Source organism: Pongo pygmaeus, chromosome 16, assembly GCF_028885625.2.
Source record: "Pongo pygmaeus isolate AG05252 chromosome 16, NHGRI_mPonPyg2-v2.0_pri, whole genome shotgun sequence".
Taxonomy (NCBI): Eukaryota; Metazoa; Chordata; class Mammalia; order Primates; family Hominidae; genus Pongo; species Pongo pygmaeus.
Window position 1 is genome coordinate 19,971,437 of NC_072389.2, and position 23,203 is coordinate 19,994,639.

Genomic DNA, 23,203 nt, shown 5'->3' on the forward strand with positions numbered 1-23,203 from the left:
GTTGAACTAGTTTACAGTCCCACCAACAGTGTAAAAGTGTTCCTATTTCTCCACATCCTCTCCAGCACCTGTTGTTTCCTGACTTTTTAATGATTGCCATTCTAACTGGTGTGAGATGGTATCTCATTGTGGTTTTGATTTGCATTTCTCTGATGACCAGTGATGGTGAGCATTTTTTCATGTGGTTTTTGGCTGCATAAATGTCTTCTTTTGAGAAGTGTCTGTTCATGTCCTTCGCCCACTTTTTGATGGGGTTGTTTGTTTTTTTCTTGTAAATTTGTTGGAGTTCATTGTAGATTCTGGATATTAGCCCTTTGTCAGATGAGTAGGTTGTGAAAATTTTCTCCCATTTTGTAGGTTGCCTGTTCACTCTGATGGTAGTTTCCTTTGCTGTGCAGAAGCTCTTTAGTTTAATTAGATCCCATTTGTCAATTTTGGCTTTTGTTGCCATTGCTTTTGGTGTTTTAGACATGAAGTCCTTGCCCATGCCTGTGTCCTGAATGGTAATGCCTAGGTTTTCTTCTAGGGTTTTTATGGTTTTAGGTCTAACATTTAAGTCTTTAATCCATCTTGAATTGATTTTTGTATAAGGTGTAAGGAAGGGATCCAGTTTCAGCTTTCTATGTATGGCTAGCCAGTTTTCCCAGCACCATTTATTAAATAGGGAATCCTTTCCCCATTTCTTGTTTTTGTCAGGTTTGTCAAAGATCAGATAGTCGTAGATATGTGGCATTATTTCTGACGGCTCTGTTCTGTTCCATTGATCTATATCTCTATTTAGGTACCAGTACCATGCTGTTTTGGTTACTGTAGCCTTGTAGTATAGTTTGAAGTCAGGTAGTGTGATGCCTCCAGCTTTGTTCTTTTGGCTTAGGATTGACTTGGCGATGCAGGCTCTTTTTTGGTTCCATATGAACTTTAAAGTAGTTTTTTCCAATTCTGTGAAGAAAGTCATTGGTAACTTGATGGGGATGGCATTGAATCTGTAAATTACCTTGGGAAGGATGGCCATTTTCATGATATTGATTCTTCCTACCCATGAGCATGGAATGTTCTTCCATTTGTTTGTATCCTCTTTTATTTCCTTGAGCAGTGGTTTGAAGTTCTCCTTGAAGAGGTCCTTCACATCCCTTGTAAGTTGGATTCCTAGGTATTTTATTCTCTTTGAAGCAATTGTGAATGGGAGTTCACTCATGATTTGGCTCTCTGTTTGTCTGTTATTGATGTATAAGAATGCTTGTGATTTTTGTACATTGATTTTGTATCCTGAGACTTTGCTGAAGTTGCTTATCAGCTTAAGGAGATTTTGGGCTGAGACAGTGGGGTTTTCTAGATATACTATCATGTCATCTGCAAACAGGGACAATTTGACTTCCTCTTTTCCTAATTGAATACCCTTGATTTCCTTCTGTTGCCTAATTGCCCTGGCCAGAACTTCCAACACTATGTTGAATAGAAGTGGTGAGAGAGGGCATCCCTGTCTTGTGCCAGTTTTCAAAGGGAATGCTTCCAGTTTTTGCCCATTCAGTATGATATTGGCTGTGGGTTTGTCATAAATAGCTCTTATTATTTTGAGATACATCCCATCAATACCTAATTTATTGAGAGTTTTTAGCATGAAGGGTTGTTGAATTTTGTCAAAGGCCTTTTCTGCATCTATTGAGATAATCATGTGGTTTTTGTCTTTCGTTCTGTTTATATGCTGGATTACATTTATTGATTTGCGTATATTGAACCAGCCTTGCATCCCAGGGATGAAGCCCACTTGATCATGGTGGATAAGCTTTTTGATGTGCTGCTGGATTCAGTTTGCCAGTATTTTATTGAGGATTTTTGCATCAGTGTTCATCAAGGATATTGGTCTAAAATTCTCCTTTTTGGTTGTGTCTCTGCCCGGCTTTGGTATCAGGATGATGCTGGCCTCATAAAATGAGTTAGGGAGGATTCCCTCTTTTTCCATTGATTGGAATACTTTCAGAAGGAATGGTACCAGTTCCTCCTTGTACCTCTGGTAGAATTCGGCTGTGAATCCATCTGGTCCTGGACTCTTTTTGGTTGGTAAGCTATTGATTATTGCCACAATTTCAGCTCCTGTTATTGGTCTATTCAGGGATTCAACTTCTTCCTGGTTTAGTCTTGGGAGAGTGTATGTGTCAAGGAATTTATCCATTTCTTCTAGATTTTCTAGTTTATTTGCGTAGAGGTGTTTGTAGTATTCTCTGATGGTAGTTTGTATTTCTGTGGGATCGGTGGTGATATCCCCTTTATCATTTTTTATTGAGTCTATTTGATTCTTCTCTGTTTTCTTCTTTATTAGTCTTGCTAGCGGTCTATCAATTTTGTTGATCCTTTCAAAAAACCAGCTCCTGGATTCATTAATTTTTTGAAGGGTTTTTTGTGTCTCTATTTCCTTCATTTCTGCTCTGATTTTAGTTATTTCTTGCCTTCTGCTAGTTTTTTAACGTGTTTGCTCTTGCTTTTCTAGTTCTTTTAATTGTGATGTTAGGGTGTCAATTTTGGATCTTTCCTGCTTTCTCTTGTGGGCATTTAGTGCTATAAATTTCCCTCTACACACTGCTTTGAATGCATCCCAGAGATTCTGGTATGTTGTGTCTTGGTTCTCGTTGGTTTCAAAGAACATCTTTATTTCTGCCTTCATTTCGTTATGTACCCAGTAGTCATTCAGGAGCAGGTTGTTCAGTTTCCATGTAGTTGAGCGGTTTTGAGTGAGATTCTTAATCCTGAGTTCTAGCTTGATTGCACTGTGATCTGAGAGATAGTTTGTTATAATTTCTGTTCTTTTACATTTGCTGAGGAGAGCTTTCCTTCCAACTATGTGGTCAATTTTGGAATAGGTGTGGTGTGGTGCTGAAAAAAATGTATATTCTGTTGATTTGGGGTGGAGAGTTCTGTAGATGTCTATTAGGTCCGCTTGGTGCAGAGCTGAGTTCAATTCCTGGGTATCCTTGTTGACTTTCTGTCTCGTTGATCTGTCTAATGTTGACAGTGGGGTGTTAAAGTCTCCCATTATTAATGTGTGGGAGTCTAAGTCTCTTTGTAGGTCACTCAGGACTTGCTTTATGAATCTGGGTGCTCCTGTATTGGGTGCATATATATTTAGGATAGTTAGCTCTTCTTGTTGAATTGATCCCTTTACCGTTATGTAATGGCCTTCTTTGTCTCTTTTGATCTTTGCTGGTTTAAAGTCTGTTTTATCAGAGACTAGGATTGCAACCCCTGCCTTTTTTTGCTTTCCATTTGCTTGGTAGATCTTCCTCCATCCTTTTATTTTGAGCCTATGTGTGTCTCTGCACGTGAGATGGGTTTCCTGAATACAGCACACTGATGGGTCTTGACTCTTTATCCAATTTGCCAGTCTGTGTCTTTTAATTGGAGCATTTAGTCCATTTACATTTAAAGTTAATATTGTTATGTGTGAATTTGATCCTGTCATTATGATGTTAGCTGGTTATTTTGCTCGTTAGTTGATGCAGTCTCTTCCTAGTCTCGATGGTCTTTACATTTTGGCATGATTTTGCAGCAGCTGGTACCGGTTGTGCCTTTCCATGTTTAGCACTTCCTTCAGGAGCTCTTTTAGGGCAGGCCTGCTGGTGACAAAATCTGTCAGCATTTGCTTGTCTGTAAAGTATTTTATTTCTCCTTCACTTATGAAGCTTAGTTTGGCTGGATATGAAATTCTGGGTTGAAAATTCTTTTCTTTAAGACTGTTGAATATTGGCCCCCACTCTCTTCTGGCTTGTAGAGTTTCTGCTGAGAGATCCACTGTTAGTCTGATGGGCTTCCCTTTGAGGGTAACCCGACCTTTCTCTCTGGCTGCCCTTAACATTTTTTCCTTCATTTCAACTTTGGTGAATCTGACAATTATGTGTCTTGGAGTTGCTCTTCTTGAGGAGTATCTTTGTGGCGTTCTCTCTATTTCCTGAATCTGAATGATGGCCTGCCTTGCTAGATCGGGGAAGTTCTCCTGGATAATATCCTGCAGAGTGTTTTCCAACTTGGTTCCATTCTCCCCGTCACTTTCAGGTACACCAATCAGACGTAGATTTGGTCTTTTCACATAGTCCCATATTTCTTGGAGGCTTTGCTCGTTTCTTTTTATTATTTTTTCTCTAAACTTCCCTTCTTGCTTCATTTCATTCATTTCATCTTCCATCACTGATACCCTTTCTTCCATTTGATCGCATCGGCTCCTGAGGCTTCTGCATTCTTCACGTAGTTCTCGAGCCTTGGTTTTCAGCTCCATCAGCTCCTTTAAGCACTTCTCTGTATTGGTTATTCTAGTTATACATTCATCTAAATTTTTTTCAAAGTTTTCAACTTCTTTGCCTTTGGTTTGAATATCCTCCCATAGCTCGGAGTAGTTTGATCGTCTGAAGCCTTCTTCTCTCAGCTCATCAAAGTCATTCTCCGTCCAGCTTTGTTCTGTTGCTGGTGAGGAACTGCGTTCCTTTGAAGCAGGAGAGGTGCTCTGCTTTTAAGAGTTTCCAGTTTTTCTGCTCTGTTTTTGCCCCATCTTTGTGGTTTTATCTACTTTTGGTCTTTGATGATGGTGAAGTACAGATGGGTTTATTGGTGTGGATATCCTTTCTGTTTGTTAGTTTTCCTTCTAACAGACAGGACCCTCAGCTGCAGGTCTGTTCGAGTACCGGCCATGTGAGGTGTCAGTCTGCCCCTGCTGGGGGGTGCCTCCCAGTTAGGCTGCTCGGGGGTCAGGGGTCAGGGACCCACTTGAAGAGGCAGTCTGCCCGTTCTCACATCTCCAGCTGCGTGCTGGGAGAACCACTGCTCTTTTCAAAGCTGTCAGACAGGGACATTTAAGTCTGCAGAGGTTACTGCTGTCTTTTTGTTTGCCTGTGCCCTGCCCCCAGAGGTGGAGCCTACAGAGGCAGGCAGGCCTCCTTGAGCTGTGGTGGGCTCCTCCCAGTTCGAGCTTCCCAGCTGCTTTGTTTACCTAAGCAAGCCTGGGCAATGGCGGGTACCCCTCCCCCAGCCTCGCTGCCGCCTTGCAGGTTGATCTCAGACTGCTGTGCTAGCAATCAGTGAGACTCCGTGGGCGTGGGACCCTCTGAGCCAGGTGCGGGACATTAATCTCCTGGTGCGCCGTTTTTTAAGCCCGTCGGAAAAGCGCAGTATTCGGGTAGGAGTGACCCGATTTTCCAGGTGCCGTCTGTCACCCCTTTCTTTGACTAGGAAAGGGAACTCCCTGACCCTTTGCGCTTCCCAAGTGAGGCAATGCCTCGCCCTTCCTCGGCTTGAGCACGGTGCGCGCACCCACTGACCTGCGCCCCACTGTCTGGCACTCCCTAGTGAGATGAACCCGGTACCTCATATGGAAATGCAGAAATCACCCGTCTTCTGCGTCGCTCACGCTGGGAGCTGTAGACCACCGGAGCTGTTCGTATTCAGCCATCTTGGCTCCACCTCCGGCTCAATTCTTATTCATATGTTCCTTGTCCATTTCTGTCACATCCCTTAATAGGGAAGATTTCAGAGAGCATTTAACCAGAAGTTAGTTAAGTTCAATAAAAGTTAATACTAAGATGTGCAGAATTTTGGAAGCAATTCATTAATTAAAGGTAGCTATTACTAATTTAACAACAATAATTTTAAAACATGCCAGAAATTCCTTTCTACTCTATATACTGTAATTCTAAATTATATAAAATTATTTTACTTTTAGTATACTAGAGCTGTTTCAGAAAAAGTAGCATAAATGCCCTCAGTGATATCATTTCTTTTTGTGATGGCTGGGGACCATCTAGAACAAAACAGAAAAAGTAAAAATAAAAAATATAAGATATTAAATAAGCTTAATGCAGTTATGTTGGGATACTATGTCATTCTTGAATAATTATATTTATTAAAATTACAATATTTATATTAATGCCATAAAATTTTAATAATATATGGGTATCCAAAAATTAACTTTCAAATTTTTAGCAATTTCAAATTATTTACTGAATGTCTGATTTTGTGGAAAAAAGAATTTTTTAAAAAGTTCTAATATATTAGTATGCATTTATAAATGTATAATCCCCCAGTATTTACATTAATACTTGAATACTTTCTTCTGTTTTTATTACATTAATAGGTTTCCCAATATGTTTTCCATTCTCAATTAAACTTGTCTTCATTTAAGGACTCTCTCCATTTGCACCCCACATATTATTTAACAAAGCTCAGAAAAAGTGACACTCTGTTTTATTTTAATTATTTGTTTTGCCGCCTATTTCCTCTATGTCACTTGTATAAAGAAAATAATATTATGGTGGGCATTTAATAAATGCGTCAATAAGTGAAAATGAGCATAAAATATTAAAATGTGCATATCAGTTCTATCACAATGTACAAGTTTGAAAATAATTTCAAAATAATTACTAATAAAAATGAAAATATAAAATATATGTAATATGCATAATACACAATAAAGTATACTTTTAAGAAATGTAGCTAGATTCATAAAAATCCTTTAACATTAAGCCTTTCTTGTAGCAACCAGTATTTATCTACTGCTTTACAAGTTTTTTTGTTTTAATTTTATTATTATTATACTTTAAGTTTTAGGGTACATGTGCCCTTCATGTATAATTTATAGCATCTGCTTATTCACTTAATATTTACATGAAGATTATTACATCTGCAAGCAAGTTATTATCCAAAAAATCCATCCTGCCTATTATAATAAAAGAAATATATTCCCTATTTCCCAGACTGCTCTCCACCTTTTATTGTCCCACTCCCACCAAGATGCACAGAGTACTCTTTCCCTCCTATTGACACTTGGTATTACTTTATAAAAAACTTTTCATTGTAAAATATTGCCTATGTACAGAAAGCATACATAAACAACTTAATGAATTATCATAAAATGAACACCTGTATAAACAGTTCTTTGACCAAGAAATTGAACACTGACAGTAGCCTGACAGGGAAACCCATCAACTCTTGGTATGCTGGTAAAGGAATTATCTGCAGAGTGGAGGTCCTGATTTTGAGCATTTACATATTTCTGATTTCTATCATATTAATAATAATCTGATTTCAAGTTCAAGCTACCAATGGTTGAACAACCAGCTCATAAAATTCCTGAATATCTACTAGCTGATTCTGGCCCCATCCTGCCCTGCGTGCCAAAGCCCTCGCCATGCTCCAGACCTCAGCTCTGTGCCACATTCCTGTTCCTGATCACATCCCCACTCCAACCAAGAAAAGACAGATACTGTCTTAGTGATAATTTCCTTATTCTTACTTCTATTTCTGCCACCACTTAATAAAATTGGACAAGTTTTATAACATCTCTGTACCTAAGGTTTGTTTTCTTCTTTATTGTTAGGGTAAGAATAATAATACTGCTTGTCACAGGATGTCTTGTGAGGATTAAATGGATCAACATATGTAAAGGAATTAGACTAGTACCAGGTCCATTTTAATCATAAGCACTCAAATGTTAGCAATAATTACTTCTATTGTATACTGCACAATACAAACCCCCAGCACCTCTGGCCAGATGGGGTTATGAAGTTCCCCCCGCCCCCTAGCACCTCCGGCCGGGCGGGGGTTATGAAGTCCCCCAAGCCGCCCCTGAGGGAACAGGCGGGGCAAGAGCCAGCCGGGACTGCTAGCGGGTCGGGACAGCTGCTTCGCTGATGCTGGTTGTGTAGCATGGATGTGTGCAGCGTGACTGTGTTGTGTGGATGGGGCACCGAGATCCGCAGGGACCATCACTGGAGGGAGAAGCTACAGGGCCGGGAGGATTCAGCAGCTAAGCAGTTCAGGGTTCCTGGAAAGGCGGGTCCCAATGCATTTGCTGACCGGGCACCTAACGGGCTGCTCTCAAAATCACTGACTATCACCGAGGCCCGCCAGAGATCCTTATGTATCTGATTCACGATGACACCAGCTAACTCTGAGTACAGTAGAAAACGTACCGTCGAGCAACCAGAAAACGCGCACTCCAGTCTCCACCACGGGACAGCCCCAAGTAGTACCCTCCACAGCGGGAGCTCGAACTGTCGCGAGAATAGCTGCCAGCTTGCAAGTCGCCCGGCACGGGAGCGCGAACTCTCGCGAGAAAGCCGCCAGCTCCGGAGGCTACTGCCGCAGGAGCCCGAACTCTCGCGCGACAGGCATCAATTCGTTAGACGCGCGCTGCAGGAGCGCGGAACATGGCGCGGCACGGGCCACCGTGGAGTCGGGTGGACGCGCAGCAGGAGCGCGACGTGCGGGAGCTCGTCCGAGGTGTCGCCGGCCTCCAGGACGAGGCAGACCCCAACTTCCAGCTCGCCCTAAACTTCGCCTGGTCCAACTTCAGGTGTGGGGCACGGCGCGCGGGCGGGTTCCCGGCCACAGCCCGGAGCCCGCGCGTGGGTCTGACGCAGCCCGGGGTCGGGGCGCGCTGGGGCAGGGCATGGGGCGGAGGCGGGCGCGGCCTCAGGGAACCTTCACAGGCCATGCCGCCGCCTGCTCCCCGCCGGCCAGCGCTCTCGGCGCGGTGCCCTGCGCACCCCACGGCGTGTTACCCGGGACGCGTCGTGATCGTCACGGGGAAAGCGTGAACTGGGTTTCTTGCCGGCCGGGGCGCGCGCCTGCAACCCCAGCGCTCTGGGAGGCCCAGGCGGGACTCCAGGCCAGCTTGGGCAACGTAGCAACTCCATCTTTATAATTTTTTTTTTTTTAAATTAAAGAAATTGTATTCTCACTGACTCCTGCTCCCTGGTCAGCCCAGTGTAAGATCTCTCTCACCCTGCTCTCCTTTTTCCAAAACGCGTGTCATGACACTGATTTAACCTGTCGTTACTGTCTCTTCCACTCCAGCTAGAATGCTGCATCTCTGCACAGCTCCTGGCACGTAGCACGCTAAGTCACCTAATACAATTTCTAATGCAGTTTCTCTTGTAACTAATTTTTAAAGACTTACAGAATTTAAATATTTACGTAGAGTGAGATCTCCTGTTTTTCTTTATGGGAGATGTAAATTAAACAATACTTTTATAGTCATTACCCATAATGAAATTGTTACTAAAAGAATGTTAATGTCAATATTCTACCTGTTTAATTTAAGTAAAAATCTTCTTGAATAATGAACAGTTTTTCAAAATCCGTTATCTTAGTTACCTTAATGATCATAGCCATAAAGTGTCTAGTTGGCTTATAATAGGAATACGGGGCTTTCAGATTCTTTTAAAGCATGCCAAGTTTCTGAAGTAATAAACTGAATTCTAAAATGTAACTTATAAAAATAAACAATGTGTGAAATAGGTTATACAATACAGAAACTTAAATGCTGAATTCCAAGTTGTTTTTCTACTAATATTTCTAAATGACAGTAGGCAGATTGTCATCATGTTAGAGCTGGGAGAGATGTTGGAGGTTACTATTTCCGTTCACAGATTTCAGGAACTAAATTATAGGTAAAGTGGTGTTCCACTCACCCATTTACTGGACTAGAGTCATGTGTTTTTCAGTAGTGTAATTTTATTTCTTTTAACTACAGATTGCTCGCTTTGATACTAAAAAATGGAAAACATTTTTTGCATAGGCTATGCTATGTACATATACATTAGTTGCATAGGCTGTGCTGTAATTTTATGATGCTTTAAACCATCAGAAAAATGAATAGTTCATGTTTACATTCTTGAAAATTGTGGGCTGGGCGCGGTGGCTCACGCCTGTAATCCCAGCACTTTAGGAGGCCGAGGTGGGTGGATCACGAGGTCAGGAGATCGAGACCATCCTGGCTAACATGGTGAAACCCGGTCTCTACTAAAAATACAAAAAATTAGCCGGGTGTGGTGGCGGGCGCCTGTAGTCCCAGCTGCTCAGGAGGCTGTGGCAGGAGAATGGCGTGAACTCAGGAGGCGGACCTTGCAGTGAGCAAGCTCACTTTTCTGTAACTGAAAAGTAGCATCTCCTTCTATTATGAATGGACGCAGCAAACCATAGCAGTATTAGCCTACCTATGATTTTATCACCAGTAGAAATCGCATACTGTTTTCACATCAGAGTTGTAGATATTTGTAAATGTTGTTTACTGTTACTTTAATGGTAGTTAATTGAACCTACTGCTAAACCTTGTTATTTAATACTTTCATAAATAACATTTCTTGCCATATCATAAACTTCTTGAAATATTTGACAACTGTATCTCAGTATAATGGGATTCCTTTGTATTTATTTTTTGGCTTTAAAAATGTTATTCAGAGAAGGGGTCCTTAGGCTTCACTGGGCCTCACTATGGCATAAAAAGATTGGGACCACCTGATGTAGAATGTGTTCAGCTGGACTTAGATACAGGGGCTTATGGGAAGACAGAGGAGCCAGAGGACAAGGTTGGGAGGGTCAGGAAGGACCTGTGTGCTGGAGAAAGGATGCTTGCACAGTCTCGGACACGGTGATTATTTGCCTGCCTGATGGTGGAGGTAACGGAGGACAAGGTACACTCCATTTTGGAAATGTGTAGCTGAGTACAGAGCATATGGGGGATGTGGAGGGCCATGAGATGAGTTCACTTACCTGTGTGACAGAGTTGGCATAAGAATTGCATTTTGTCTTTAATAGATTTCATCGTTTCTTGGATGTCAACAGCCACAAAATAGAAAAAACAATCGAAGGGTAAGTCAGTGTGTATATGTACACATCCAGAAATATATGTATTTTCTTATAGATCTTTTTAAGATAGCTTTATAATCATTGTGTTTTTTTATATTTTAGAATTTATGAAAAATTTATCATTCATTCTGATCTTAGCAAAGCTGCTAGTTGGAAGAGATTAACGGAGGAATTTCTAAATGCACCACTTCCCAGTATAAAGGAAATAAAGGTATGCCTTCAATTATGAGATCTGCATTGTGTATTTTACTGTTTCCTATCTGATTATTGTCAATTTGTTTCTGTTACTATTTAAACATTCTATTTTAGTATTATCTACTGACTAACAGGATCTCTTGGAAATTTACTTAAATATTGCCATCAAACCAGATATGCCTCAGTTTGTGATGAAAGAAAGAGCTTGTTTTTAATCATTTTTTCACCTCAGTCCTACTAAGGAAAGAGAGATCAGAGATTGATACAAATAGTAGCATTGTTTGGGTATCTCAAAACTTTCAAATGGTTTCTCAGCACTTGGCAGTGACTGTCTGTAGATGCTTACTAGATGCCTGGTATACTTTCATATTGTTTGGGGGATTCCCCAAGACCACCTTTTGGCATAATGATTTGCTCAAAGGATTCACAGAACTTAAAAAAAAAAAAAAGCTGTTATCCTGACTGTTAATAGTTTATTACAGTGAAAGGATACAGATTAAAATCACCAGAGGGAAAAGGTGCTTAGAGCAAAGTCTAGGAGAAGCTAGGCACACATGTCCAAATGTTCCTTCCCAGTGGAGTCACCTGGGGATGCAGTTAATTCTCTCAGTAACAGTATATGGCAACATGTGCAAAGTGTTACCCTCCACTCCCCCCAGGGCCACTCAGCTGAGCCTTGGTGACCAGCATTTTTATTGGGGGTGGGTCACATAAGCAAGCAGAGCCCACATGGCTGACCTTAGCTGCTGAGTCTCTAGCCCCCTAGAGGTCAAACCAAGGATGGCAAGCATATGGAAACAGCTGTGGGTTCCCTGAACACAGTGGGACCACATTCCCTAGCTCTGCTGTGACACATCTTGTGCCTACATAGTTCTTTCCCTTTCTCCTGCCTGAGGAAACTCACGTTTTAATATTAAACTCAAGCACTGTCTCCACACATGTTATGTATTTCAATTCTTTATAGTTCCTTTCTTGTCTCTCCCTTTAAAATGCACATTTTACAGGCATAGGGCTCTGTGTCTGATTTGTTCCCGGACACCTAGAGCACAGTGGACAGTGCATGTTTGTTGAGGCAATCAGTAAGGCTGTGCAGTCTTGTCTGCTTCACTATCCCCTCTCTGTCCACAGCCCCCACCCACTTACACAAGGTGGGATTGGTTATCCTTTTCTCTTGCTATGTGGCATCTTAGGTTTGTTTGTTATAGCAGAGGTCTCCAACCCCCACATGGTGGACGAGTACCAATATGTCCCTGCTAGGAACCGGGCTGCGTGGCAGGAGGTGCAGTGGGGTGAGTGAGGATGAGTGCCTGAGCTCCACCTCCTGTCAGATCAGCGGTGCCATTAGATTCTCATAGGAGAGCAAACCCCATTGTGAACTGCACATTTGAGGGATCTAGGTTGCACGCTCCTTATGACAATCTAATGCCTAATGATCTGAGGTGGAACAGTTTCATCCTGAAACCAACCCCCGCCCAACAGTCCATGGAAAAATTGTCTTCCACAAAACCAATCCCTGGTGCCAAAACGGTTGGGGATTGCTGTGTAGTGTAGCAATAACTTCACACTTTTTTTCTTTTTTTGTTTTTTAAGACCGAGTGTCACTTTGTCGCCCAGGCTTGGAATGCAGTGGCGCAGTCTCAACTCATTGCAACCCCACTTCCCAGATTCAAGTGATTCTCCTGCCTCAGCCTCCCGAGTAGCTGGGATTACAGGTGCCCACCACCATGCCCAGCTAATTTTTTGTGTTTTTAGTAGAGACGGGTTTCACCATGTTGGCCAGGCTGGTCCCGAACTCTTGACCTCAAGCACTCCACCTGCCTTGGCCTCCCAAAGTGCTGGGATTACAGGCATGAGCCACCATGCCCAGCTTCTTTATTATCCTTTTAATGTCTGTGGGATCAGTAGTGATGACCCCTCTTTATTTTCTGATTTTAGTAATGTATATATTCTTTTTTTTTGTGGTTAGTATGTCCAGAGATTTATTAATGTTATTAATCTCTTCAGCGAATCAGTTTTTGGTTTTGCTGTTTTTATTATTGTTTCCTGTTTTCAATGTCTTTTTTTTTTTTTGAGACAGAATCTTGCTCTGTTGCCCAGGCTGGAATGCAATGGTGCAATCTTGGCTCACTGCAGCCTCAGCCTCCCAAGTAACTGGGATTACAAGCGTACGCCACCACGCCCGGCTAATTTTTGTATTTTTAGTAGAGACGAGGTTTCACCATGTTGCAGGGTGGTCTCTAACTCCTGACCTCAAGTGATATGCCCACCTTGGTTCCAAAAGTGCTGGGATTACAGGCGTGAGCCACCCCGGCCTGCTCTGTTGATATATTTTCAAGCTCATGCCAGTCTACTGGGGAGCCCATCAAAAGCATTCTTCATTTCTGACACTTTGTTTTTCATTTGGAACACTTCGATTCTTTCTTAGAGTTTCCATCTCACCACTTATATTTCTGATCTGTTCTTCCATGTTATCCACATTTTTCGTTAGCACTTTTAGCATATTCATCATAGTTGTTTTCAATTCCCGGTCTGATAATTCCAATGTCCCTGCCGTATTTGAGTCTGGTTTGGATGCTTGCTCTGTCTCTTCTGACATACTGTCAGGTGGCCAGTGTTGTCTACCTGGACACCTGAGCCCAGGACTCTGAGGCTTTTATTGGGGGCTTATCTCTTAGGCATAGGACCTGTGTGACTGACCACAATTACTGAAGTTCCAGAGCCTTCAAAGGAAAGCAGGTGTTCACCTTCGGTCACACTGTTTGCACAAACTAAACAGACTAGTACAACATGGTTCAAGATCTGAGCATACAGAACACATTTGCCAGTTCAGATATTTCAAGAGCTCAGTTACCACAAGCTGGCCAAGGCTTATTCATGAAAATAAGCCCTTTTGGGGGATGCTGAAGGCTTTGGCAGTTCAGGCTTGCTGAATTAATGCGTTCCCACACAGCTAATATCCCAATTTAAAAATCAATCATATAAATAAGAAAAGACTGGCAATCAAATAGAAACTTGAACAAAGGAGAGTAATACCCAATAAAGGAAAATCAGTAATTTTAAGCTTATGGAAAAGTGCCTACCATTTCATAAGATAAGATAAATGCAAATTAAAGCAACACTGAGATAACGTTTTTCACTGATCTGATTAATAAAAGGTGTGGGAAACAGGTAATTCTATACGTATGTATATTTGTATTACCTGTATGGAAGATATTTTGACATTATTTCTCAAAATTCCAAATGCAAACACTCTTTGACTTAGCGTTTCACTTTTTAGGAATTTATTATACAGATAAACTCTCATAATTATGAAACAACAGCCGAGTGCGGTGGCCCATGCCTGTAATCCCAGCACTTTGGGAGGCCAAGGTGGGCGGATCACGAGGTCAGGAGTTCGAGACCATCCTGGCCAACATGGTGAAACTCCATCTCTACTAAAAATACAAAAGTTACCTGGGCATGGTGGCGCGTACCTGTAATCCCAGCTACTCAGGAGGCTGAGGCAGGAGAATCACTTGAACCAGGGGAGGCAGAGGTTGCGGTGAGCTGAGATCGCACTATTGCACTCCAGCCTGGGCGACAGAGCGAAAATCCATCTCGGGGGGAGAAAGAAATATGAAACAACATAAGTTTGTGATAGCAAAAGATTGGGAAAAAATCTAAATTTCATTAATGGGGGACTGGTTAAATAAAATATGGTACATCTTAGTTAAACTATCAGGCATGTTTAAGCTTCATGCTACATATTGCCACAGGAGAATAATTTTTAACCATAATCTTATACTCTAAAGACATTTCCGTCGTTTTAGAAATAAAAAGCTGTCATCCACTCAGATCTTATACTTGTTAGAAATACAGAACTCAGATTTCAGATGGCTTTGAGGTTCCTTATGTGTATGCATTTGAGCTATGAGGAAGTTTGAAGGTTAGGAATTATTTAGGTATAACTCATGTTTTCTCAAACCAGGAAAAAAATTGGGGACATAACTGTCATGGAGTTATCTTTACTCAATCTAGTGTAGAAAGCATTTCCCAACCTCAGAGATTTATGTTCATTTTTTTGTTTTAAAGACAGATGCACATTATTCCATACTGTCACTTCTTCTGTGTCTGTCAGACTCTCCTTCAAACAGCAGTTATGTGGAGACACCAAGAAATAAAGAAGTGGGTATGTTACTAGATGCCTTAACATATGAGAAGTAAAAGAGAAATTATTTGATTACTTAGTTACTAAACATTGAGTTTTATTGAAACTTATAAAAATCTGTGAAACTTAAGTATTTCTATTGCTTTAGATGCTATCACAATTGTAAAATTTTATTTAAAATGCTGTCAGCCCTCTATATTCTCAGGTTCCAGACCGACAGATTCAATCAACTACAGATCAACAATATTCAAAATAAATAAATAATAATAATACAACAATCTAAAATACAATTTTTTAAAAAACTATTTACATAGCGTTTACATGGTATTAGGTATTATAAGTAATCTAGAGATTATTTAAAGTATACAGCAGGATGTATTTAGGTTATGTGCACATACTACACCATTTTCTGTCAGCCTTGAGCATTGCGGAGGGTGGTGTACCTCCTGGAACCAATTCCCCTCAGATATTGAGGGATGACTGTATTCGTTCTAACTTTACAAACTATCTTCAGCTGTAGAAAGAGAACACTCACCTTTGAGAATGAGTTAATTAAAATGTAAAATGTTTTAGAATATAAATTTATGAAATGTTTCAATATTTTTAAATTTTTATTTCCTGAGTATTTTATTTTGAGTCTTGTTAGTCTTTTTTCCTTAGTTTTGAGGTTTTTTTTCAAAGATAGATATAATAAAGCTGATGAAATTCTTCTGTTACATTTTAGAAAAGAAAGATGATTTCGACTGGGGAAAATACTTGATGGAAGGTGAAGAAATGGACATTGGTCAGTACATGGACACACCAGTAAGTGGTAGTAGTTTTGCTATTGAAAATTGAAATACACGCCAGGTGATATAGATGATTTTCATGGGTCTTTCCACCCTAGGTCAACTTAGCTAAAACAGGAACTAAGCTAGAGTCATTTATTATGGACGCCTGATTAGGATTTCACACCAAATCATTAGTAGTAAGAAGTTAAAAGGGGCCGGGCATGGTGGCTCACATCTGTAATCTCAGCACTTTCAAGAGGCAGGAGGATTGCTTGAGCCTAGGAATTTGAGACCAGCCTGGGCAACATAGCAAGATCCTGTGTCTGTTTTTAAAAAATAAATTCTAAAAAAGTTGTCTGGGCTTGGTGGCTCACACCTGTAATCCCAGCATTGTGGGAGGCTGAGGTAGGCGGATCACTTGAGGCCAGGAGTTTGAGAGCAGCCTGGGCAACATAGTGAAACTTCCCCATCAACTAAGAATACAAAAAATCAGCTGGGTGTGGTGGTACACGCCTGTAATCCCAGCTACTCAGGAGGCTCAGGCACAAGAATCTCTTGAACACAGGAGGTGGAGGTTGCAATGAGCTGAGATTGTGCTATTGCACTCCAACCTGGATGACAAAGCGAGAGACTCTGTCTCAAAAAAAAAAGAAGTTAAAAGGGGTGAGTACAAGTATCCCTTAAGGACCTGTGATCTTGGGACTTTTTGCCACAAAAAATAATTTCATTCCTTATTATTTCAACATTATAGAAGAAAAGAAAAAAAAAATCATATTTCCATTCCTATAATAGGCATTTCCAAGAGATTTAGGAAAAAAAAAATTGTTTTTCTGTTCCATGTTGCTTCAAAGTTTTTGCTTTTCTTCAAAGTTTTCTTAGTCTTTTAATGTAAATAGCTTTAAGTGTTATACTCTGTAAAGCTAAAGTGTATCTCTTTTTAAAATCAGAATTGGTCTGAAGAAAGTGAAGAGGAAAATGATCAACAGCCCTTAAGCAGAGAGGACTCTGGAATTCAGGTAGACAGGACACCGTTAGAAGAACAAGATCAAAACAGAAAACTGGATCCTTGTATCAGTTGGAAAGGTATTATGTGTTACGAGGTGCTGGCATTTTCTAATAGACAAATTCCCTAGAAGGAAAGGCAAGCTTTGAGATCAGTTCCATGTAATCAAGGTATTGGCTAAGCTCTACCATCCTTATAAAACCAATTTTTAAAACCATTAGTAATGTTTTCTATGATGCTTAAGTAGTAGTACTATAGAATTAATGTTGAATTCATACATGTAGAGTGTAATTTTGTAATTTTTTTCCTATACTTCTGAGAACTTCTCAGCTGTAAATGTTTCCTTTTTTTTTTTTAATTGGAGGACTGATTTTGCTAAGATTGTGCCACTGCACTCCAGCTCTTGCAACAGAGCGAGACCCTGTCTCAAAAAAAAATTAAAATAAAAAAGTATAAGGGAGGATATGCATAGGTTATATGCAAATACTATGCCATTTTATATCAGGGACTTGAGCACCTGCAGATTTTGGTGTCTGCAGCATTCCTGCAACCAATCCCCATTGGATACTGAGGGACAGCTGCATTTATTCCGGACTTTCCAATCTGTGCTTTTGGTGTCAGTGTGACCCAGAAACAGACAGACTTTTTTATTTGTGTGGCTTTGTAGTATTATGTCTTAATACATAGATGGCAAGTTTCCTTTCAGCTACTTGGGAGGCTGAGGCAGGAGAATCACTTGGCTCCTTTTTTTTTGGAGACAAGGGTCTCACTCTGTTTCCCAGGCTAGAGTACAGTGGCACAATCTTAGCTCACTGCAACCTCTGCCTCCTGGCCTCAAGGGATCCTCCCACCTCAGCCTCCTGAGTAGCTGGAACTACAGGTGAGTGCCACCATACCCAGCTAATTTTTGTATTTTTTGTAGAGACAGGGTTTCACCATGTTGCCCAGGCTAGTCTCAAACTCCTAGACTCAAGCAATTACCCCGCCTCTGTCTCCCAAAGTGCTGGGATTACAGGTGTGAGCCACCATGCCCAGCCCACTTTGCTCTTCCCGTCCAACCCTTTTTTTTGAGACGGAGTCTCACTCTGTCGCCCAGGCTACAGTACAGTAGCATGATCTCACCTCACTGCAAACTCCATCTCCCAGGTTCAAACAATTCTCCTGCCTCAGCTTCCGAAGTAGCTGGGGTTACAGGCGTGTACCACACTCAGCTAATTTTTGTATTTTTAGTAGAGACAGGGTTTCACCATATTGGCCAGGCTGGTCTCGAATTCCTGACCTCAACTCATCCACCCGCCTCTGCCTCCCAAAGTGCGGGGATTACAGATACGAATCACTGCTCTTTTTCAAAATTGGCTTAGCTATTTGTGAACTTTTATTCTTCTATAGACATTTTAGAAGCAGGATGGTAAACTTTAAAGAAAAAAAAAAGGCCAGACGCAGTGGCTTACGCCTGTAATCCCAGCACTTTGGGAGGCCGAGCTGGGTGGATCACTTGAGGTCAGGAGTTCAAGACCAGCCTGACCAACATGGTGAAACCCCACATCTACTAAAAATACAAAATTAGCTGGGCATAGTGGTGCATGCCTGTAATCCCAGCTACTTGGGAGGCTGAAGCAGGAGAATCGCTTGAACCCAGCAGGTGGAGGTTGCAGAGAGCCAAGATCACACCATTGCACTCCAGCCTGGGCAACAAGAGCAAAACTTTATCTCAAAAAAAAAAATAAATAAAAAATAATCCAGCTGGAGTTTTTATTGGGATTGCAGAGAATTTGTAGATCTAATTTGGTTGGGGAGGCTTGATTGCCTTAACATAATAATAGCTACATTTATCGTAATTTTTTATCTTTTACTAGAGTTTGGAAATTTTTTTTAAAACATCTCGAGTGTTCATTTGTTAATTTCTACATATGTTATAGTTTTTATTTTTGTGAATGTTGCCTCTTTTGTTTATTCGTGATGTAGAAGAAATAATACTGCTTTCTGTAAGTTGTCCTTATATGCAGCATTTTTGCTGAATTCTCATAATAGTTTGTTGATTCATTTGGTTTCTTATATAGATGATTAGTATCATCTGCAAATATTGATGGTTTTATTCTTCCCGCTAGGTCTTATGCCTGTATCTTCTCTGTGACATGATGATCAAATCTCTTTTCTGGCCCAGCAGCCCAACCCTCTAGTCCTTAGCAGAAGCAACAGCTCATGGGAGTGGGCTTCCTGGATGACTAGGTCTCATCCTAAGGGGGGTTATACCTGAAACTCCTCCGTTAAGTGTGATGGTTGTTTGGTGTCAGTTCAGGGTATGTGGCCTTTATCAAATTAAGACAATTTCCTTCTATTCCTTTTTTTTTTCTAGACGTCTTTAATCGTAAATAAATGTCGAATTTTTATTAAATGCTATTATTTATCCGTGAGATAATCTCATAACTTTTCTCTTTTATCCTAATAATGCATTGATAGATTTTCTGATATTGAATTATCCTTGAATTCTTCACCTAAACTTACTTGATCATGTTATTTTTTAGTACATTTTTAGATCGGATTCAATTTTGGATTCGCTTTTTTTTTTTTTTTTTTTTTTAAGACCGGGTCCTGCTCTGTCACCCAGGCTGGAGTGCAGTAGCATGATCACAGCTCACTCCAGCCTCAACCTCCTGGGCTCAAGGTATCCTCCCACCTCAGCCTCCTAAGAAGCTGGGACTTCCAGTGCATGCCACCACACCCAGCTAACTTTGTTACTTTTTTGTAGAGATGAGGTCTCACTATGTTTGAGACCAGCCCAGGCTGGGATTGCAGGTGTGAGCCACCGAGCCCAGCAGGTTAGCTCTTTTTTAATGTAGGATTTTTCATCTTTATTCTTTGATGAATTACATGTATCCTGTCTTTGTCTAGTTTAAAGCATCACTGTTATATTAGCCTCATAAAATATTAGGTGGCTTTCTCTTTTTCTGCTTTTTCAAACAACTTGTGTACGATAGAGGTTATCTAATCCTTCAAAATTTAGCACCAGTCCCGAGACTTTGGGAGTGGTTGGGAAGGTCTTCGGTTACCGTTTCAATTTCCTTAATGGTTATTGGACAATTAACATATACCATTTATATCTTTTTATGTATGTGGCAATTTTTTTTTTTACTTTCTAGTCAGTTACATTTAATTAAATTTAGTATGTGTTTCTATATGTGTGGTTTTATTTTATTTTACTTTGTTTTTTGAGATAAGGTCTCACTGTGTTACCCAGGCTGGAGCGTAGTGGCATGATCTCAGCTCACTGCAGCCTCAACCTCTTGGCTCAACCAATCCCCCCTCGTGTCAGCCTCCCGAGAACAAGCACATGCCACCATCCCTGGCTAATTTTTTTGTATTTTTTGTGGAGATGGGGGTCATACTTTGTTGCCCAGGCTGGTCTTGAACTCCTGGGTTCAAGTGGTCATCCCGCCCTGGCTTCCCAAAGGGCTGGCATTATATGTGTGAGCCATAGAACCCAGCAGATATATGTGGTTTAAAATAAATGATCATATATACATAAATGTTAGGTAGCTGTTATTTTTAAAAAGCCATTTTCAACTATATGTTTGAATGGAGCTGTAAGTCCAGGTATTGTGACCCAGTATTTTGTTGTTGTTGTTAACTCAAACTGATTACATTTCTTTCAAGCAGATGAGCCAGATGACCGAAGCTGGCTGGAACATCATGTGGTCCATCAGTACTGGACAGCCAGGCCCTCCCAGTTTCCTCATAGTTTACATTTGCACTCTAATTTAGCTGCTGTCTGGTAAGAAGCTAAAGTTTTCATTTAATGTGATGATAGAAGAAACTTTGATGTTTAAACATTTGGCTTTGATTTGTGACTTAAATCAAGTTCTTCCCTGAAATTTAAACTTGTTTTTGTTTTGACAATTCTTTTTTTTTTGGAGGCAGATTCTCACTCTAGTTGCCCAGACTGCAGTGCAGTGGTGAGATCTCAGCTCACTGCAGTCTTGACCTCACCCAACTGATTTTTTATTTTTTATTTTACTTTTTTTTGCAGGGGGAGACAAAGTCTCGCTCTGTCACCCTGGCTGGAGTGCAGTGGTGTAATCATGGCTCACTGTAACCTCTGCCTCCCGGGTTCCAGCAATTGTCGTCCTTCAGCCTCCCAAGTAGCTGGGATTATAGGTGCATGCCACCATGCCCAGCTAATTTTTATATTTTTAGTGGAGATGGAGTTTTACCATGTTGGCCAGGCTGGTCTCAAACTCCTGTCCTCAAGTGATCCACCTGCCTCGGCCTCCCAAAGTGCTGGAATTACAGGCGTGAGCCAGCACACCTTGCCAGTGTTGAAAATTTTAGTTGAATAGTTTTTAGTTATTTGTTATTGAAAATCATTAAATTATAGTATTATTTAATTATAGTCTCTGTTTCCATTTTTTGTTGTTAATTTCAATGTAAATGGATTGGTATATATTAGTGCATTATTTGATTTCTGTTTTGGTATACTTAACTGCAAAAATACACATCTTGTTTTCCAGAAAACAACATTACATAGTTGTAACTGTTTGCCTAAATCAGCAATAAACATAACAATTGTAATTGTTCTGAAAGTGTTTCTCAGAGTATTCTAATTGACATGAAAATATAGGGGGCATTTAAGCCATTTATTATGTGTGCTTGCTAATTGATTGCTACTTAAGTTAGCACTAAATTGCAAATATTCTTTGAGATAAGTTATTTACTTACTTAGAAACCTTTCTATTGACATTTATGTTTGCTGTCTCATAGGGACCAACACTTGTACAGCAGTGATCCATTGTATGTTCCAGATGACAGGGTTTTGGTTACTGAGACTCAGGTTATTCGAGAAACCCTATGGTAAGAAATATTCATTTAATTAATAGTCTTTATGAGACTTGATTACTGAGAAGCAAAAACCTTTATTAAAGGAAACTTTTCAAGCATTTTCACATGCAAACTAGAAACGGTCCATTCAGTGTGAAGTTCAGACCAGATTTGACTGTGGAGATTGAGAGAGTTTGATATAATTACTTCATTTTCATTTTAAATAATTTAGCATATGATTTACTTAGATTAGCCTATCTCTTCTTTAACACCTGAGTTCAAAGCAAGATTTGCTACTGACTTTTTTTTTTTTTTTTTTTTTGAGACGGAGTCTCACTCTGTTGCCCAGGCTGGAGTGCAGTGGCTCTATCTCAGCTCACTGCAAGCTCCACCTCCCAGGTTCACGCCATTCTCCTGCCTCAGGCTCCCGAGTAGCTGAGACTACAGGAACCCACCACCATGCCCAGCCAATTTTTACTTTTTTAGTAGAGACAGGGTTTCACCATGTTAGCCAGGATGGCCTAGATCTCCTGACCTCATGATCTGCTCACCTTGGCCTCCCAAAGTGCTGGGATTACAGGAGTGAGCCACCGCGCCAGCAGCTACTGACTGTTCTTAATAGGCAGAGTATATCAATGAGGGCCTGTGCCTGTACCTGGAAGCCAGGAATCTAATGCGGCACATGGTGCTGTTACTACTGAAATTCCAAGTCCTGGTGCTCTCACCATAAAGTATGATATTGACATGCTCGCATTCTTAGAAGTAGGAAGATCTCTTTGGGTCGTCAAGTATATGGGGGAGATGCTTTGACAACATGTTTTGGACTTCTCTCTAAGATGATGTTGAAATATCTTGAGTCTTAGGGTAATGAGATGAAAAGATTGAGGTCTTCCATTTTCTTATTATCTGACATTTTTGCCCCCTAATTCTGAATATTTAATAAAAATTTCCTGAGGTGGGGCATGGTGGCTCACACCTGTAATCCCAGCGCTGTGGGAGGCCAAGGCGGGTGGATCACTTGAGCTCAGGAGTTCGAGACCAGCCTGGGCAACATGGTAAAACCCCATCTCTACAAAAAATGCAAAAATTAGCCAGGCATGGTGACATGCACCTGTAGTCCCAGCTACTGGAGAGGCTGAGGCTGCAGAATCACTTGAACCCAGGAGGTTGTGGCTCCAGTGAGCTATGATCATGCTGCTACACTCCAGCCTGGGTGGGTGACAAAGTGAGTCCCTGTCACAAAAAAAAAATGTCCTGGGCATACTGTCGTGAATATTTTTCTAGACTTAAAGTACACTCGTCTTTTTTTATTCTCATTTCAGGTTACTTTCAGGAGTGAAAAAGCTCTTTATATTTCAGTTGATAGATGGGAAGGTAACTGTGAGAAACAATATTATAGTAACTCATTTAACACATGTAAGTTATTTGTATTTATAGTAATTTAAGAAATAGGATTTATGTAAACTGTAGTAATATAATTTTAGAACATTTTACAATATTAAAATTGCCATTGAACTCGTTCTTGCTTCCTCACATGCAAAAAAAAGCTAACTTAAAAATATTTAATATCCAAAAAGAAAAATTGAGTTATGCATCTTTATAGTACTTAGAGAATTCCTTAATATTGTTTGGGACATATTTAAT

The 23,203-nt window shown here is 40.6% G+C and overlaps 1 protein-coding gene across 4 annotated transcripts in view; it reads left to right on the top strand.

The window, feature by feature from the left end:
* The first annotated feature begins 8,101 nt into the window (after positions 1-8,101).
* The window catches only part of TUBGCP5 (tubulin gamma complex component 5), a 40,515-nt gene continuing 25,413 nt past the window's right edge, over positions 8,102-23,203 (top strand). Inside the window, exons 1-9 of one of the 4 annotated variants that reach the window (XM_063653083.1) lie at positions 8,102-8,332; positions 10,579-10,632; positions 10,732-10,840; positions 14,896-14,992; positions 15,696-15,775; positions 16,689-16,824; positions 20,402-20,516; positions 21,503-21,592; positions 22,882-22,975. In XM_063653083.1, the coding sequence (XP_063509153.1) occupies positions 8,187-8,332; positions 10,579-10,632; positions 10,732-10,840; positions 14,896-14,992; positions 15,696-15,775; positions 16,689-16,824; positions 20,402-20,516; positions 21,503-21,592; positions 22,882-22,975 (921 nt within the window). In that variant the 5' untranslated portion in view covers positions 8,102-8,186. Of the gene's footprint in view, positions 8,333-10,578; positions 10,633-10,731; positions 10,841-14,895; positions 14,993-15,695; positions 15,776-16,688; positions 16,825-20,398; positions 20,517-21,502; positions 21,593-22,881; positions 22,976-23,203 lie in introns of all 4 variants that reach the window. The other 3 variants (XM_063653085.1, XM_063653082.1, XM_063653084.1) reach the window with 3 other exon arrangements.